Source organism: Brienomyrus brachyistius, chromosome 21, assembly GCF_023856365.1.
Source record: "Brienomyrus brachyistius isolate T26 chromosome 21, BBRACH_0.4, whole genome shotgun sequence".
Classification (NCBI taxonomy): domain Eukaryota; kingdom Metazoa; phylum Chordata; class Actinopteri; order Osteoglossiformes; family Mormyridae; genus Brienomyrus; species Brienomyrus brachyistius.
In genome coordinates, this window is record NC_064553.1 from 15261859 (window position 1) to 15274748 (window position 12890).

The window sequence follows — 12890 nt, forward strand, 5'->3', positions numbered from 1 at the left end:
GATGTCATCAGAGAGAAGGAAATGGGGGGATCGAGAGCGGGTGAGAGAGGCTGGGATGCTGTTGCCAGGGAACAGAAACGACCAAGAAACGCGTGTATGTAGGAAAACAGCACATGCGCAGGAGTCTCTGCGCAAAGAAAAAAAACCGGGTCGATCGGAGCGCTTGTACTGGATGCAATGCCGCCTCCCCCTTTAAGGGGAGAAGGGTATGATCTACACCCACGACGCTGATAAAAAAGCAAAAAAAGCCGCGAGGTTTAAGCGGGCCGACTGGGCTCACTGGACTGGTGTTTCTGAAAGCGGTCGTCGATGGACCGGGAGGCGGGATTTGACGTGAGATCTGTGTGGACCGCAAACGGAGAAGCGCAGTCCTGATGTCTGATGGAGACCAAGTCCCGCAGCAGCGGCGGGACTGAAATGGGGGTATAGCAGGCAGCAGCGGGACGCGGTATCATCGACTTCGGTGGGGAGGAGGGGCGCCTTTGTTTACCTGTCAGCCCGTGGATACACCTTCCCCCGGATCAGGCCACGCAGGACATGAATCTTTTGTCCCACGCACACTGAAGACCACCGAGCCGGTAGGAGAGGTACGATCAGGGGAGGATACAGCGGTCCGTGGGTGAGTGCCATGTCCCCCTTTAACTCTCCACGTTAACACTACGTTAGGGAACAGCACCTCCACCATCCGCACGTCCTCCCCTGGCGCTAAAGCAGTGACACACTTATAGCACGTAGTACAGATTAGGTAACATTTCGTATCCCGTTAAGCGTCTCCGCCCAGGGAATAAAGCCGGACTGTTGCCATCTCACGGGGTACAGAATAATTTCGGACACTGCTTCGTTTCGTGAAGTCAGCGGAAGAAGGGTAGTTGTCGTGATTCGTGCAGTTTAGAAGTAGAGCCGTGGCATAGATGCACCTGAAAATACACTAATTACGTGACTGTGAGAGTAGGTGGTGCGTGTGATTCTGGCAAGACATGGATACATGGTATCAACACTTCTCAAACCTCAGGTACGAGGTGCGCTCCGGTTCAGAGGTTCAGATAAACGCATTATGCGCTCAGTCACCTTGACGAAGACCAGAAAAAGGACATGGCTTCTGAGAAGCAGTCCTGCAAATATAACGCACCGTCTCGCCTGACTATTAACTCGAATTAGACTGAGAGGTTTTGCAGAAGATTCCCACACGCTGATTGGCTGGTGACGGATGTCGCCACATCTGACCTGAATTCGCAAACTCCTTTTAAAATTGTCCTTGCTTGAAAATCTTTCGGGACACCAGGGGGCGTGACAGCTAAGGATGAGCAGCAACACTATTCTGCTGAATGGTTGTCATACCTCTGAGTGAGGCTTCATTGTACCTTTGAGCATGGGTTCCCAAACTTTTCAAACTACAACCCCCAAAATAACAGCGCAAGGGTCCCCTAAGTTGATTTCTCTGACCAGGGTTGCCTGGCAAGATGCCTGACAAGATTTCGCCGATTGTTTTTAAATTTTTACTTACATACTCTGCAAAGAATCTCATGACCCCTCTGCCAGTAACTGCATGTGGTGTTGAGCCTATACCATGAAATACCATAGGGGCAGTGTGGTGACATTTTGGCTGCACAAGTCATTTTGGATGGATAAATATGCATAAAGGCTGCCTTTCTCCTTTCAAAGGTATTTGTGCACGTGTCTTGCCTTGGTTCCCACTCTCTCCCCTGGGGTGGGGGGGGCACCGTGAAGACTACATATGGAAAACATGGAGGTGAAGGACGAGTGGCAGGATGAAGACTTCCCAAGGTACATCCATGAGCAGCATGCAAGTGTGCCCCCTACTGCATGGGAGGGAGTTAGGGTATTTGTGTTTCGGTGGTGTTTAGTTTTGTCACCAGTGTATTTGTGGCTTGTGGGAGGTTCAGTGAGATAACCAATCTGATTGTAAAGGAGGTGGGTCCAAGCAACTAGAAGAGGCGGGATCAAGACATCTGATTGGTCTCTCCCCGCTCCTCTGTTTGCTTGGACCAACCTCCTGTACAGTCTCTGAACCAATCTTTTTTTTTTTTGTTCTGCCCTCAAAACATTTCTGTGTCAGTAGAGCTCCCATGAGTGTATTTGTGGCATGTTGGTGTGAGCGCGCTGTGTTTGTGTAGCTGTGTTGTGTTTCTGCTTCGTCAGTGCATTCGTGTTTGCATTTGGAGCCATTAAACTTGCTTTTTTTCCCATAATGCACTGCAGGCCATTTAAGGTCATTGAAAGCAGGGCAGACAATGAAAGGACAAGAGCACAAGAGTTTTTCCAATGTTCAGTATCTGATGAAAAAAAGAGGGATAAGCAGATAAGGGCTTTTAATCCGTCAGTGAGGGAAGGAAGCAAGCGCTCTGCTTAAGTGTAAAGAAGTGCCATGTGTCCCAATCCATAACACAGCATCACGTCACTTATGGTAATGAAGTAGTCATGTGACCCTCTGCATAGCACAGGCCATTGGAGGTTTACACAGAAGCCGGGCGCCCCTTTCATGTCGCCTCACTGTCTGTGAAACTGATCTGGACACGTGAATGGACTCCGTAGCTTTGTATAGCTTATGCAATTCTGGATGGTGAAACTGATCCAGGGTCAGTTATTGAGTGCTGAGTGCGGTATATAACTGTTCTGTCCTGCAGACCTCTTCCTGAGGATGGTGAGGACTGTTCCTATGGGCTCTCCGAGCAGAGAACATGTGAGTAGTGCCACACCCCCTCCTGAGCCAATAGGAGTCCATCCTTACGGTGACGTTATCCATTGAGCGGCTTATTGCGCACAACACCTGGGATTTGGCTAAGTGACACCCAGTTTACGCCTGCAGACTTCCTGCTACTGCTTAACCTGGCCAGTTTTCCCCTTTAGCTCCACCTGCCTTCCTGAATGTGGGCGGGGATGCCGGAGCGGCAGCCAATCGGAAACGCCGCACGTTGGCGGCCCCCGAAATGAGCCTGTCACTAGATCGAGGAGAGGGCTCGCCACCGTCCGACGACTTCCTGGGTACGCCCGATGACCTTGACATCAACGTGGATGACATCGAGACTCCAGATGAGACAGACTCCCTTGAGTTTGTTACCAGCGGCAACGAGCTGGAGTGGGAAGGTCAGAGGTCGCGGGGTTAAGGGGAGGGGTCTAAAAAGCGTCGCTAAATGCCCCTGTCAGGAAATACCGTTCCCTCATGAGGAACATGATGTCGCATATCTTAGATGACACCCCAGTGGCCAGTGCCAAGGCTACACCCTGTGAGGGGGCGGGGCCAGGCGGCGAGGGCGGAGCCGATGGGCGCCTGTGGCGGACGGTGATCATTGGCGAACAGGAGCACCGGATCGACATGCAGGTCATCCGGCCGTATCTGCGCGTGGTGACACATGGCGGTGAGTCCGCCGGCCCTCGTCTCACTGGCCCCGCCTCCTGACTCCGCATCACCTCACGCAGGGCTGCTCCTACTCATAGGTTACTACGGCGAGGGGCTGAATGCCATCATCGTGTTTGCAGCCTGCTACCTGCCAGACAGCAGCTGCCCGAACTACCAGTACATCATGGAAAACCTCTTCCTGTGAGTGACTGTTAACCGTGCAACATCTGAAACAGCATGAAAACTGAATAGTGAATGTTGAATACTGAATGTTGAATACTGAATGTTGAATACTGAATACTGAATGCTGAATACTGAATACTGAATACTGAATGTTGAATACTGAATACTGAATGTTGAATGCTGAAAACTGAATGCTGAATACTGAATGCTGAATACTGAATGCTGAATACTGAATACTGAATGTTGAATACTGAATGTTGAATACTGAATGTTGAATACTGAATGCTGAATACTGAATACTGAATGTTGAATACTGAAAACTGAATGCTGAATGCTGAATACTGAATGCTGAATACTGAATGTTGAATACTGAATGTTGAATACTGAATACTGAATGCTGAATACTGAATGCTGAATACTGAATACTGAATGCTGAATACTGAATGTTGAATACTGAAAACTGAATGCTGAATACTGAAAGCTGAATGCTGAATACTGAATGCTGAATACTGAATACTGAATGTTGAATGCTGAATACTGAATGCTGAATACTGAACTCAACTGTCCCTGATAAGCAACCGTGCCCCCCAACCCCAGATATGTGGTAAGCAGCCTGGAGCTGCTGGTGGCTGAGGACTACATGATTATCTACATGAATGGAGCCACGCCCAGAAGGAAAATGCCAGGCATCGGTTGGCTGAAGAAATGCTATCAGATGATTGACAGGAGGTACGAACTTCTGACTGGCTGAAATATCTACTGACTGTTCGTACAGGGGTGGTCTTTCATCCATTCATTTTTATTTGCTGTTTATTTTTGTGCAGGTTGAGGAAGAATCTGAAATCTCTGATAATTGCCCACCCTTCTTGGTTTATTCGCACTGTACTGGCCATCTCCAGGCCATTCATTAGGTGAGGATGGAAGATCATCTTCACAGATGTGTATTTATAGACCTGCTCACTGATTAGTAACTATATATAGAAAGTTAATTTAAAGGGTCCTGATTTTAAAGATAAGAGGAAATATGAGTGCGCGTGGCCACTTGACACCACTTGTGTTTTGAACAGTGTGAAATTCATGGAGAAAATCCGCTACGTAAACAGTTTGGAGGAGCTGGCCCAGATCGTACCAATGGAACACGTGAACGTCCCGGAGTGTGTGGTGCAGTAAGTGTATATAGCCACTAGAGGCCGCTGTTGGAGCACAAATCATGGGCGCTGAAGAAACTACGTTTTCCTTTAGGGCACGGGTGTCGAACTGCTGTCCTACAGGGCCAGAGCCCCGCACAATTTTGGGCTTCCACTCACTTATCACACCAGATTAAACTACGTGTGCTAATTACCAGACAGCTCTTGAGTCAAATCATTTGTGGTGGAACAGGGAAAGCGTTAAGCTACACAGGGCTCCGGGCCTCCAGGACTGCAGTTTGACAGCCCTGCTTTAGGGGAATTAAGGATTACATAAGCAAAACTAGCTGTATTTTAAGAAGAGAAGTCGACTCTGGATCCATGAAAATGAATAAAATTGCAAATATTGTTACAGTGTCCACAGTAATTTTTGAAGGTGAGGTCGGTCAGATGCGATGCCACATTCTCACTGCTGACATGCTTTGCCCCAGGTTTGAGGAGGAGAGGCTTAAAGCACAGACGGAAAGGTACGTGACGGCTCCCTGCAGTGATTAACGGATAAAGGGTATTGTGTTTGCAAAATCTCACAAAGTTATTTTTTCTGCTCTCAGGATGGAGCAGGAACAGGAGCGAGAACAGGAGCAGGTGCAGGAGCAGGATGGAGCGGGTCAGCCCCAGCCAGGGTCCTCAGAGCACCCAGACAGGTGATAGTCTATGGTGCCTATGGGGGCTGTATTCCCATTCTGCTAACAGATAAGGCTGCTCGATTAGCTTTGGACAATCTCAGACTATGACTGATAAAATGTGATGTGTTTTCAGGCCTGCGCCGATAGTCGAGGAGCCAGGCCAGTGATGCTGAGTTTTAGGTAAGAGCTTTGACAGGGTGGACACAGCTGATTGGCTGGGACATCAAATTGGACACAGCTGATTGGCTGGGGCATCAAACTGGACACAGCTGATTGGCTGGGGCATCAAATTGGACACAGCTGATTGGCTGAGGCATCAAACTGGACACAGCTGATTAGCTGGAGCATCAAATTGGACACAGCTGATTGGCTGAGGCATCAAACTTGAAACAGTAGAACATGGCTAGATCCAAATACTCGATAAAACAGATGTTTATTGTTGTTATTTTTGTTGTTCTTGTTTTAATGTATTTATTGCAGGGTGAAGCCTGGGCACAGAAAGAGGGAGGGGGTTCAGCCCTGCAAAGGAAAAATCAGGCTGAGGGTGTTAGACTTCATCAGTCATTATGGCTCAGGTTTTGAGATACTCTTACAGCCTAGAGCCCCCCTCCCACCCCCAGCACCCCAAGGAGCACTACGACAGAACCTCAGTGATGCTTCAGGACAAATGACCTAAGAAAGCAAAGCATTGCTGGGTGTTTTCTTTTGTTTAAAGTTACATTTTCTGTAGATTACTGTCTTCCAGCCATGTAGACTGCCATTCTTCAGCTTATCCTATAAAGGTTCGTGGTGGGTCCTTAGTCCTCTCCATTGTAATAGTAAACAATTGTGATAACTGACATCTTTAAGGTTTAGTAATGACAAGCATCCCATGGAGCCTGTGGCCCCTTCACGGCTCAGATGGAACCGGAATCGCAGGCATGACCGCGATGCCATCGCTCAGGTCATGTGCTTTAAACTAGCCATCATTGTCTCCTGCTGTAGCTCAACGTAACTGATAAATCAGGACATACACCTCCGTCGTCCTTGTAAAATGCTGTGAAGTTAGTAAACATTGCGGTGGGGGAGTGTTCGTTACCGGCAGGACTTCCAAAAAATAAAAGAAATGTTTGTATATTTGGTAATATAGAATGAATGCGTTCGTAAGTGTTTTTTTCTGGTGTTGATAATAGCTGTGTGTGACTCCAGTGTCAATGTATACTGCAATATCAACATTGCTGCTTATTAACCTTTTGTAAATAATGGTTAGCTAGCTGATATTTCTCGACAAAATCTTTTTTAACCATGTTAAATGAATGCCTCCTACTGTAGAGGGTGTTTCTATTTGTGCGTCATGTTTTTCTGTGGGAATAAACTTGAGGACACCTCCCACGGTGGTCGGCATCTCTGTGAATCAGAATATCTGCGTGAAAAACACTCCCTGGGGCCAGTGGCTCAGTTTTCAGTTCAGTCCCAGCACTGTTAAGTAATTTTTTCTTGCTGAAATGTGTACATGACAATGGATCTGGCAGTTGGCCTTGCGGATTCCCAGAGAGGCATCAGTCTGGTGACTGGTGAGACGCACAGAGATGCTGCCTTTCTCATCAGATTCAATCTGTTTATCAGCCAGTCGGCTATGACTCGCCTTCGGGTCGGGTATGTTGTGCCTCCGACTTGCACGGTGGAAATTTCTGCCCCCTCTGCGAATTTAATGTTGGTGATTTTCCCTACTGCGAGATGAAAGTGACGACCTTGTTTCCTCAAGCTAACTGCGTTTCCTCAGGCAAGGCAGAGAGCACATCGCAAGCATACAGCTGTCAAGGAGCAAGTGCTGCTAAGAACACAGACACGTAAGACACCCTTGGGGCAGGTGAACTTAGATTTCAACTCACATCTGCCTCCCATCTTAAAAAAAAAAACACAGTATATAGACAGACGGTAGACGGTGATCCCCATGCTATTTGCAAACCACGTCTGGACCACAGACATTGCGGACATTGATGGGCTGTGAGTAATCCTTACACTGAGTGTGTGTGGGGGGACGCTGTGTTCTGTACCGTGGTAAACAGCCACTGTCCTTCATAAGTGGCCCATGCCATCTCACCCTGTGACCTAGCTGGGCTCCCGCTCTGGGTGTTAATCAGACATTCAGAAAACGTTTCGTACTGGGCCAGCGCTTATTGGTTTGTGCTGCCACCATGTGGACAAATAATGATATTACCTGGATTTATTTAATAGGCGTATTTGCACTTGTATCCAGGGGCGTCGTTGCGGTAAGGATGCCCTGGCAGGTTCAGGGGGGCTACTACTTGACAGGGGCGCTTGAATGCGTAAAATTATATGTGAAATTTCTCAAGGTGACATTTTGTCAGGGGGCATATACTTTCCAGATACGCCAATAAATCGTTTAACAAAAAATAATAATCAGTTATAGAATTCCTTGTGTCCACTTATATTAGAAACGTGTTAGGCCTATATAAGTTTACTATGTAAGCTTTGAACTTTATGAAAAGGATTCGGGTAGATATTTGGTAAATGGGATCAAGGGTAAACTGGGACGTTTATATGTTTGATACTGTTTATGCTGCTGTGGTCTGTTAATTTAAGCTTCAGTTCTTGAGCTTTCAATAATACTTCTATGTTTTAATATTTATAATTAGGATCATACTTTTAAAGTAAATCTGTCCTTGTTTGTCAATATGCATCTTCTGTGTATTTAAACACAATATTTTAAACCTAAATTAAATGGCAAAACTTATTAAAATACTACGGCATAAGCGACGGAATTTGGTGATACGCGCACCGGGATGCACTAGGCAAAAGCTGATGGGCGCAACTCGCCCACCAGCGGCGACGGGGTTAATCGGGCCTGAGTCAACCGACGCAGCCCCCTTGTGTGCATGCGTGGGCAAACTGGTTATAATAAAAGTGACCGTCATGGGTGCTCCGTACGCACTGCCGGGTGCTAGATGAGGACATGCTGCGTGATTGCAGGAGCAGCTCCGCACTTTCCATTCCCTCGCAACGGCGCCGTGCAGAATAACCACCCATTTATTGGTCGGTGATTTATTTCTTACTCATTTCGTAGCGATGGCTAGTACTAAACTGTTATTCTACGTGATGCAAAGTTTGGTTCACTTTATCAGCGCACAGCACCAGGTGCGTGGCCGTACGGGACCGTGGACGCAGAGGATTCAATGGGAGAATAACGGCCAGGTGTACAGTCTGGTGAGCACCGGGTCCGAGTACCATACGCCGGAACAGAGCCAGAGGGGGTCTCAGGTGTACCTGAGCACCGTAAGGGAAGGTGCCGGCCGTCCTCCGATCGGACAGCTTCAGATTCGATCGGCTACCGCCAGGGCATTTGAATACGGCGCACCGGGGCGCAACCAAGTACGAGTAAATTCACCAGAGCCCGAGGGATTTGGAGGGGACGGTGAGCGCTATATCTCCCCCGGTGAACGCCTTTCTGGTGCCAGATACCAGCAGCCCGTACCCCCTCCTCGATCTGGAGCTGTCGGTTATCCCGGCGCTCGGCGCTCTCCATCGGGCGCCCCTGGCACAGCCAACAGGTCCCATTCGGGGGTTTACCCTGAATTCTCTGGAAGTGGAGTCCCTAGAAGACGGAGTAACGCCACCCTTCACCGCAGCGTCTCCGCCCCGCAGTCGGGGAGCGGATCAGTCAGTCAGGGAGAAGGGGACACGGCCACCTGGAGTCCCGCACGAAACAACGCAGAAGACTCGGAGAACGAGGAAGCGAGAAGCCTGGAGGTCATGACCGGCGACGACCCGCGGAATCCGTTCAAAATCCATCGAAACACAGTTTTCTATAACGTCTACCCGTCCAACGGCAGATCTGTGACCCGCAGACGGCGTCCGCAAGGCTCCGGCTACGGTACCAGGTATTTTCACCACGGTGAGGGGCGACGCGACGCTGAACCAGCTTCCTATTGATGGCTGCGATCTGCGTGCCTGCGGCTCACATGGTGACCCGAGTGCGCTCTCCGTTGCAGGACTCCCGGACCTCATCCCGGACCCTTATTACATACAGGCGTCCACCTACGTGCAGCGCATGCAGATGTACGCGCTGCGCTGCGCCGCGGAGGAGAACTGCCTGGCCAGGTAACGAAGAACCGCTGCATTAATGACTTAAAAGTTTCAAGGCGCTTGTGCTTCTGAGCACCAGGCTCCTATACTAGCTGGGGAAGGAGCGCTTCATATGTTTATTTTTATACAAAGCCTCTCTGGTCCATACTCTCTCATACAGCCTTCTCTGAATCTTTAATAGCTTTAAATGAAGCTGCATGTTCGGCGAAACAAATGGGTGCTTTTCCATTTTTTCCTCCTCCAAGGTCGGCTTACAGACCTGGCGTGAGTGACATCAGCAACAGGGTGCTGCTGCGGTTCCCCCAGAGGGTGAAGAATCAGGGCACGGCTGACTTCCTGCCGTTCAAACCCAGGCACCAGTGGGAGTGGCACAGCTGCCACCAGTGAGTATGCATTGTGTGTGACCTCACACTACTCTCTTTTACACGTCTCGGTAAGGTGCGGATCGCCATGATTCCACTGCACCTTGGTAGCATGATGTAGTGGGGGGGGGGGGGGGGTACTGTAAGACACACACCCCCATTTGTCTCCAATTCTGTGACCCTCCCACCCCAGGCACTACCACAGCATGGATGCCTTCAGTAACTACGACTTGCTGGAAGTCTCCACTGGCCGTAAGGTGGCAGAGGGACACAAAGCCAGCTTTTGCCTAGAGGACACATCTTGTGACCTCGGCACCCGACGTCGCTACGCCTGCACAGCCCACACGCAGGTAGGGGGATCAGAGCAGCTACACCCACCCCTCAGATGTAGGTAGGGGGACCAGAACAGCTACGCCCACCTCTCAGATGTAAGTAGGGGGACCAGAACAGCTGCACCCACCCCTCAGATGTAAATAGGGGGACCAGAACAGCTACGCCCACCTCTCAGATGTAAGTAGGGGGACCAGAACAGCTGCACCCACCCCTCAGATGTAAATAGGGGGACCAGAACAGCTACGCCCACCTCTCAGATGTAAGTAGGGGGACCAGAACAGCTGCACCCACCCCTCAGATGTAAATAGGGGGACCAGAACAGCTACGCCCACCTCTCAGATGTAAGTAGGGGGATCAGAGCAGCTACACCCACCCCTCAGATGTAAATAGGGGGACCAGAACAGCTACGCCCACCTCTCAGATGTAAGTAGGGGGACCAGAACAGCTGCACCCACCCCTCAGATGTAAATAGGGGGACCAGAACAGCTACGCCCACCTCTCAGATGTAAGTAGGGGGACCAGAACAGCTGCACCCACCCCTCAGATGTAAATAGGGGGACCAGAACAGCTACACCTACCCCTCAGATGTAAATAGGGGGATCAGAACAGCTACACCCACCCCTCACATGTAAATAGGGGGACCAGAACAGCTACGCCCACCTCTCAGATGTAAGTAGGGGGACCAGAACAGCTGCACCCACCCCTCAGATGTAAATAGGGGGACCAGAACAGCTACACCCACCCCTCAGATGTAAATAGGGGGGTCAGAACAGCTACGCCCACCCCTCAGATGTAAATAGGGGGACCAGAACAGCTACACCCACCCCTCAGATGTAAGTAGGGGGACCAGAACAGCTACACCCACCCCTCAGATGTAAATAGGGGGATCAGAGCAGCTATGCCCACCCCTCAGATGTAAGTAGGGGGACCAGAACAGCTACACCCACCCCTCAGATGTAAGTAGGGTGACCAGAACAGCTACGCCCACCCCTCAGATGTAAATAGGGGGACCAGAACAGCTACACCCACCCCTCAGATGTAAGTAGGGGGACCAGAACAGCTACACCCACCCCTCAGATGTAAATAGGGGGATCAAAACAGCTACGCCCACCCCTCAGATGTAAGTAGGGGGACCAGAACAGCTACACTTACCCCTGTCACACAGGTAGGGGGCCCAGAACAGCTACGCCCACCCCTCAGATGTAAGTAGGGGCACCAGAGCAGCTACACCTGCCCCTCTCACACAGGTAGGGGGACCAGAACAGCTACACCCACCCTGTCCATTACCTCTGAAAAATGTTCACAGTTGGTTAAAAGAGGAGACAGGTGGTCATTTTGATGTAGTTGAGCTTTACCCACCTACATCTTTATCGGCACAGGGACTAAGTCCCGGTTGTTATGACACCTACAATGCCAACATCGACTGCCAGTGGATAGACATCACGGACGTCCCCCCTGGGAGCTACATCCTGAAGGTAACCCAGCGGCGTGTCCGTTCAGGGCAGAGAGAGGAGTTTATTCTCTGCTTGCCTCCCCCCTCACTGACCTACTGGCCGTCTCCTGCTAGGTAACCGTCAACCCCACCTTCCAAGTCCTGGAGTCAGATTTCTCCAACAACGTGGTGAGGTGTGACATCATCTATACGGGCTCCTACGTCCAGACCCACAACTGCAGGATAACAGGGTAGGAACCACTCAGCGGAGGAGCGGGGGTGTTATTCCTGACCATTCAATATTCATCATTTTCTTTTCATTAATCTTTCATGTTTTCCAACAGGAGTTAAAAGGACTGTTTTGATTTTCCAATCATATTTTCGCAAGGATGGGCATCAAGAAAGATGGCTGAACGAAGCTCCTCATGGATAAATACAGCAGTTTTTAAATGTTATTTTATACTTTAGTACTGTATAAGAAACCTTTCCAGCGTTCTAAGAGCCCGGCATGAGAGTTGTTGCCAGCCTTTGAGGATTGGGGCAGCCGGGTCACAGTCGGCCACAGGATTTCACATTAAGGACACAGAGGAAGAACGACAGAGCTGTTAGCTGTCTATGTTTATGATTATATGGCTTATTTATTGTGGTTTCTGTGCATGGCATTTTGGACCTGAAAGTATGTAGGTTATATGTGTTTTTTTTGCTCGCTATGAATAAACCACTCTATGACCGTGAGACATTACAGTGAAGCATTCCTCTGTGTTTTTGATCTGCCTGTTCAGTATGCATGACTGTTTGTCTTTATTTATGGGTTATCACACTCTACCCTTTAAGAACTTGAAATCACACTGTCAGAAGGATCCCTGTCCCAGCCTGATGTGGGATTTAGCCTGTATCTGTTTTATGTCACCATTTTATTTCTTTACGTAAATATTAAAAATAATTCTTCTTATATTTCATATAAAAGTGAACTCATATCTTATGTTATGTGTTTTCGTTTTTGTAAACACCCCCGATCTGAATTGTTCAGCTCAACGGCTGGTAAAATAGAATGAGAGCTCAGTGAGACAGGGATGCTAGTTTAATGGGGGACAGACTTCACCCAGAGCTGCTTATCACGGCTCATGGACTGGTGTTGCTCCAAAGATGATCTTAAACAAGCCGGAAGCCTTTGGGAATGTGGTCCCCATTTAAGCAGCTAAGCTGTTCCTGGCCCATGAACAGTGAGCTAAACTGAAGCTATTAGCCAAACATTGGGACCCGTTAACAAGCACCCAGCCTGAACACCCATGGGCTGCTGATCAGCCGCCTTCATCTGCTCTA

The 12890-nt window shown here is 49.2% G+C and overlaps 2 protein-coding genes across 2 annotated transcripts; both read left to right on the forward strand.

Moving 5' to 3' along the window:
* Nucleotides 1-108: 108 nt before the first annotated feature.
* On the forward strand, nt 109-6723 carry LOC125717094 (caytaxin-like). The gene is made up of 13 exons (XM_048990066.1): nt 109-619; nt 1663-1785; nt 2646-2701; nt 2869-3105; nt 3210-3377; nt 3457-3559; nt 4139-4270; nt 4366-4452; nt 4609-4707; nt 5160-5195; nt 5280-5372; nt 5488-5534; nt 5835-6723. The coding sequence occupies exons 2-12, from the start codon at nt 1736-1738 to the stop codon at nt 5519-5521; spliced, it is 1095 nt and encodes a 364-aa protein (XP_048846023.1). The 5' UTR covers nt 109-619; nt 1663-1735; the 3' UTR covers nt 5522-5534; nt 5835-6723.
* A 1580-nt stretch (nt 6724-8303) lies between these two features.
* Nucleotides 8304-12444, forward strand: LOC125717093 (protein-lysine 6-oxidase-like). Its single transcript, XM_048990065.1, has 7 exons — nt 8304-9249; nt 9347-9455; nt 9686-9823; nt 9996-10152; nt 11515-11610; nt 11703-11818; nt 11912-12444. Exons 1-7 carry the CDS (start codon nt 8424-8426, stop codon nt 11916-11918), a joined length of 1449 nt encoding a protein of 482 aa, XP_048846022.1. The 5' UTR covers nt 8304-8423; the 3' UTR covers nt 11919-12444.
* Nucleotides 12445-12890: the final 446 nt, after the last annotated feature.